Here is a 6,508-nt window from a genome sequence, read left to right on the forward strand (position 1 = left end):
AGAAAAAAGAAAGCAGAGCTTTAACCACAGAAGCCTGGAGACTTACTACTGGCCAAGGGCAGACACTCTCAGTCTAATCAGCAGAATGCCTTCCCATAAAATCACTTACTTTTCTGCATTCATGTGCTTTTCTTAACAACAGTACTTTAAAATCTCATTTAAACTGAAAGTCCTCCATTAGCTTCCATGAAAAGATGTATTTTTAAATGCTTTGATCTCCACATATCCTTCTGTACATTAGTATTCTTCACCCTCCACCATCTGCACAGAACCTAAAAGACCAAGACTTCTGAGCATTTTAAAAAGAAGAGAAGGGGAATGGAGTTTATAAGTACAGCACCTTCTCTCCACTTTGCAGAGTTCACCTTATTTATCTTGAAAAACATATCTTGCAAAGCAAAAGTATACCCATCCAAAAACTAAACACACCACTACCACACCACATCTCACCAGGGAGACTAGAGGCATCTCTAAAGCCTTCTACTCTACGTTCTACTCCTTTATATTCTGGTCAGTGGTTTCAAACCCTTTACTCCTCTGTAAAACAATTCAAGGTGTATCTAAGTATTGTTCTCATATACATCCCACAGAGAGAGGTCATAGTAGAGGCACCATAATGCTCAGAGCAATGTGATGGGGAATAAATTTTACATTAGTCTAGATTCTTCAAGTACTTGCAATCTAGAGAGATCTTTAATCTATTACCTAGGTCTGAAGTCCACAGGGAGCTGCAGGGGCCAGGAGTGGTGGGCAGCCACAGGAAATCTTACTCAGTTTGGCAGGGACCCACAGGCCAGTTTTGGAAGCAGAGAGCCATGACTGTTCAACATTTCAAGCCCTGACTTTTCACTTCCGGAAAAGGAAGGAAATTTTTTGGAATAGTAGCTATTAATATCCTTCCATTCTGCTTTTACTCCCTTATGGCAAGTAACGTTATCGTTTGGAGTAGTCAAAACCAAAAGCATCTCCGGGTATCATAAATGGCTCTTGGGACCCCCTACTCACCACCCCCTCCCCACTCCACCCTACCTCCACCACCAAGGGCTTTAGAAGCTGTACAAAAACTCAAGTCTCATAATATGCCTAGGAAGATCATGGGCAACCGTGTCCGCACTGTATCAGGATGGCAAGAGAGCTTGAGGGACCAAGCGCGCGCAAAATGTTGATCCAAACCGCAAACCCCCTGGAGGCCGCACCCTCAGGGCCTCTGTCTACTGAAGCCCCAGTCCAGGGGATCCACACGCAAGCTCGGCATTTTCCAAAGCATTTGCCACCTGGAGACAATACGCCAACGCGGAAGCCAAAAAAGAAAAAACCTTCTAGAATGCAAAGGGAAAAAGTCTTCCCTGTCACCAATCAAGATACTAGAGAGTAGGGCGTGGCAAGGCGCGGGAGCTGCAGCCGGGGAGTCGGGATTCTCAGGCTGGGGTTCTAAGGGGGTAAACTTGGCATCGTCGCCACGAGCTCAGTCCAGGCGTCGGAGGCCCCGAGGTGGGTGCGCGCCGGGGCTCCTCTGTTGCACCGCCTGATCCTCCAACCCGGCTGACTACGGGCGGCCCCTACCCAAGTGCAGGGCCCCAGCTTCGCTCGGTTACCATCGGTCGACGTGCCATTCTCCCTCCTGCCACAAATGTCACATTCCAAGAAAAAAACAGTTCTACTTCTAAAGTTTAATTTTTTTCATTATTTTAAAGACAGCGCTAACAGCAAGCAAGAGAGAACTAGATGTAACTCCCCGGTTTCTGTCAAAGAAACTTGTCTAGGGAGAACAAAGGAGTAGCAGCTAACGCGATCCAAGCCTTGGGGTCCGGGGCGCGAACCCGTCGTCGCCCCCACCCGCCGGAGCCGAGACTCCCCTGCCGGCAGGAAGGGTCCGGCCCGGAGCGCTGCAGCCTGTCGGGCGGGCGGGCGTGCACGCCTTTGTCTCGCACGGAGGGAAGCGGCCACCGGCCACCCCCTTCCGCCTCCTCCCTCTGCAGTCTGGAGACCCGCGCGCGGGCGCGTCTCGGAGAGTGCAGCCATATGGCAGCGCCCCTCCGGAAAGGCCAGCCCCCGCTCGGGGGCGCGCCCGCACCCCGGGGCCCCCGGGCCGGCGCGGGGACATAACTTTTCAGTCTTCTACGGGACAAGGAGAGGCGCGCCTCTGTGACCCGGCCCGCCCTCACCGGGGGCCTGCTGAGTGGCGCGGGAACGGAGTTGCTCTTTTTTTTTTTTTTTTTACAAAAGGGTAAAAATATCTGGGTAAGAGAGCAAGATTCCGGTGGCGGGCACTCCCAGCCCCTGGCGCCGAATCTGCTGCCCAAGTCTCTCCGAGCCCTGTGGATCTCAGCCCCAAGCCCCTGAGGAGTGGCCCCCTGCCGCGGGCAGCAGGGGAGAGGGAGCAGTAGACGGCTGGGTCCTTTTCGTGGGAGATTTGGGAGACTCCGAGGCGCCCTCCCTGCACCCCGATCCGGGACTGGTTACCTTTCACCGCAGACTCACAAGTTCCCCGGCGCAACTTTGCCCTCCACATGAGGCGATCATGGCTAGTTCAGTTTCGCAGCTGGGGAAAGCGGCCGCAGGGCAGCACGCTGAGCATGGCGTGGGGCAGCGCAGGGAAGCGGCGCCCGACAATCAGCCCCATTCACACAGGAAGGAGAGAAATGCCAGGGCTTCACCTCCAGCCTTAAACCCGACATCCGCTGCTGGGTCCTAGAGCGTCCCGCGCGCTCCCTCGGCCGCCCGCGCTCCGCGCGCGGGTCGGGAAGGGTCGTCCGGGCTCGTCACTGTAACCCTACACTCCTCCCCCGTCCCGGCGCCCGGCCGCTGGGCCCTAGAGCCCGTCTTCAGTTGCCGCCACCCCTCCCCGGGCCCGCGAGATTGCCTGCTGAAATTGCCCAGAGCTCAAGCTGACGTGTCTCCCCGAGTTAGAAGGGCCATATCCTCCCTTGTTTTGTCCCCTGCCGCGGTTTAATTAATGTCAGACTCACCAGTTCTCCTTCCGTTGACTTTCTTCCCACCAGGCCAACTCCGGCAGAATCGGTTTCCCAATCTGCCCTCGAGGTCCAGGATAGGTTCTGTTTAGGATTTTTTCTTGAGTGGAATTTCCAAGTGAAAAGTGGCCACGCTTTTCCCTTAGCATTCTCCAGGTCCCAGTGCTTCTATCACACACTGAGATTGGACGACAAGCCGCTAAGATGTGCTCCGCTGACAAGCAGAAGGGCCACAGCAGATCTTACAACCTTAGCTATTATCCTGTGGCCACAAACCCCCAAGCTGTCATCTGCCTGACTGGAGGCAGAGAGAGTAGTGGCTATGGATAGGTGTTGCCAATTCTCCCTCACCTCTTAAATCAGGCTGTACTAAGTGACACTATTCACCAGTCCCCTTATACTCAATTATATTGGGCAGAACTCTGGAACCTTGATTTGGAGACCAGGAACCTGGCCTCCACCATAACATTTCTTTCCCAGCTTTGCTGCTCATAGAATGAAAGGCCAGGTAACAGGGCTGTTTGCTGTGGAAGAAGTTAATAGGAGTCAGTATATTTCACATCTCTGGTGCTCTCCTCCCTTTGCCTTTTCACTAGGCCAAGTTTGTGGCAATTACCTAACTAGTCTGCCAGCAGTTTTACCCGTCTAGTTAATCCTGGAGGGTCGTGTGACCTTCTGATTCCAGTCTATTCTTCTGATTCCCATGCTGGCTAGCTCAGGAACCTCCCCTCTCAAGATAAAGCCCAAATGCAGTAATTTAACAATTATTTACCAAATACTTACTTTATTTAAAGTCAACTATCCTAGTATTGATAGCACAAAAAAAGCAGCAAACAAGGCTTTCAAGGATTTATTATCTATTTAAGAAGACAAGATATGCAAACAAAACAAGAAAGCAGCAACACAGGAGATCCAAGCACTGGAGATGCTTGGAAAAGGTGGAGAGAAGGTCTGATTACAGGAGAAAGGAGAGCCCTGAAGGGTGGTGGAGCTCAGAAACAGCTAGCATTTCAGTATAGACTAGGAAGAAGTAATAGAAAACGGAGGGAAAGAAGGATGGGAACTAACACTTATTAATTGCCCCCTATTAGACATTATACTATATCCGAGGAGGCAGTTACAAGCATCCATGGAAACAAAACAGGCCTGGGTTGAGTCACAGTGCAACCACTCACCATCTGTGTGACCTTGAGCAAGTCACCTAACTTCTCTAAACCTCAGTTTCCTCATCTGTGAGATGATGAAAACAGTACCAAGCCTCACAGGGTGGTTGTAAGGACTGAATAAAGTAACAAATGTAGAATACTTAGCACAATGTATACAAGTACTCAACATATAATTGCTATTATTATTTCAACCAACTCTCCAATAGCCCTGTAAGACAGATTCTAGGAAATAGTTGCAGGAAGCAATGATGTTTGAGGTTGGGGCAAAGGAGATGGAAAGGAAGAAACAGCGTGTAGATAACACATCTTTGAAGATACCAAATACAACGAAGAAAGATATCAAATCTTTGAAGCAAGATTTTATGATTTTTCTTGACTCGATGGCTATCCTGGGAAAAAGAACAAAGTAATTAATTTAACCCAGATTTTGAACCATAGGAAGAATGGACCATTCTTAGACTTGGTCATTGGACTAATGATAGAATAAGCAGAGTTGAGGGGAGTAACTAATCTGAGAATGATGTGGAGCGATTTAGTGTCCTCTTGGCAAGAGGAAATAAGGAACAGCTTGGGTGAGAAGTCAAAAACAGAGGTGTAGAGAATAAGAGATAAAGCTGTGAAGATCAGTTTATTTGGAGAATACCCACAATGAAAAATTAGCGAAAGCAGGAAGAAGAAGAGGAAGAGCCAGGAGAAATAGTTGGGCAGGTTTAAAGGCTTGGAAGCCAAAGAAAGTTTTAAGAAGATGGTCCCTCTCTCAAATACTACAGACCCCTAGACTTTTGATGAAGTGATAGGCACGGCTTGTGGGCTCAAGAATCTTCTGATTCAATCAGGTGGGCCTAACCTATACACTTCAAATTGATACCAAGTGGTGATGCAAGCAAGAGTCAAGTGTGTGGCAGCACAGGCAGAAAGACCTGCTGGAGGCCAATTTTTTCCCATGCACCTTACCTTCTTCAACTATTAATAATCACTACATCAAATACATCTCAATCTACGGTTCAATCTCAGGCAACTAAGGCCTGAGAAAAAGACTTTAGATTCGACTAGCAAGAGATCATCAATAACATTTTACAGTATACTCGGTTGCAGACTGTGATGTTTGATTGGGGCCAAATAGAAAGAAGCTATGTTTACAATAAAAACTGAATACAGCTTTACCAGCAGCTAGGCAGTGAACAGGTCAGCATCTGTATTTTCTCTGCATCTGTACATTCCCTTTAAAGGTCAGCATCGGTTCTAAAGTGACCCAGGTTGTCTTTTGTACTTATCCCTAAAAAAGTTAGGAAGGTGATGGAAGAATTTCAGTGCCCTTAGGGACATCTCAGAAAACTGTCTCCAAACAGGGCAGGTACCAGGATGTTCTAGACAAGCAAAGAGGCCGAAAGAAGAGTAAAGTAACAGGCATCCAAGTAGAGGAGAATGAGCCTGGCATTTAGAATAAGTCCTGCTTCTACCTATTTCCATAGGAGAGTAACTATGGAGAGTAAACTTAACAATTGAGCCTCAGTTTCCTCCTATATGAAATGGGAATAATAATACTTACCTCATTGGCTTATTGTGAGGATTAAATTAGATAATTTACGTCAAGTTCTGGGCATATAATAGAAATTCAGTAAAAGAAACCCTACCCTTCTCTGATTTGAAATATCAAGGAATTTTAACTTTCTATTAAAATGCAAATATCTCTCCCTCACTCTTCTCTGCACCCACCAAATATACCCTTAAATTCCTTATCAGCTACTACCTGAACTTAGGAATAGGCCCTAAGAATGGGCCTGAGCTTGCTAGGAGGGCGGTACCAAATGGCAAAAGGAGAGTAGATAGGCATGACCACAAAAGGGACAGCCACTACACGGCATCACCCAGGACAGGGCACGCTACAATTAGCAGTTCTTGATTAATGCCTGTTAAATGAACAAACCAATGCAGCCAAACTGTCTTAATCATAATGCTTGTTTTGCTTCTGGAACATGTAAGGCTATTATTTAAGCCCAAACTCTGTTGTACTTCCCAAAGTGTGATTTATAAACCAAAACGTAAAAATTTCGATTCCTGATGTCCCCACCACCAAATTCTAGAGGTTCAGAACTTCTCTAAGGGTGGAGTCTTAGAATCTACCCTAAATAGATACACTGAAGTTTGAGGGACACAGACTAAGGTTTCCAACTGGCTCACTGGGGTTACGGTGCTCTTGCAATTCTCCTTCAGAAGCATTTACTACATCAGAGCTTAATATGATAAAGGTAAAGGTTGATGGCTGACATAATAGAGGTTAAAACAAAGCATTATGGGAACACAGAAGAGTTATTGGTTTTGCAATGGGGTGGCGGGTGATGGGGGGCGGGGTAGATTCCAAGAAATCCA

At 47.7% G+C, this 6,508-nt stretch overlaps 1 protein-coding gene across 1 annotated transcript in view; it reads right to left on the bottom strand.

Annotated features, from left to right (window-relative positions):
* AMOTL1 (angiomotin like 1) overlaps window positions 1-2,778 on the bottom strand; it is a 95,604-nt gene extending 92,826 nt beyond the window's left edge. The window contains exon 1 of the mRNA XM_023520261.1: window positions 2,464-2,778. Coding sequence (XP_023376029.1) covers window positions 2,464-2,512 — 49 coding nt within the window. The 5' untranslated portion in view covers window positions 2,513-2,778. The remainder of the gene's footprint in view (window positions 1-2,463) is intronic.
* Between the last annotated feature and the right edge of the window lie 3,730 nt (window positions 2,779-6,508).

This window comes from Pteropus vampyrus, unplaced genomic scaffold, assembly GCF_000151845.1.
Source record: "Pteropus vampyrus isolate Shadow unplaced genomic scaffold, Pvam_2.0 Scaffold254, whole genome shotgun sequence".
NCBI lineage: Eukaryota > Metazoa > Chordata > Mammalia > Chiroptera > Pteropodidae > Pteropus > Pteropus vampyrus.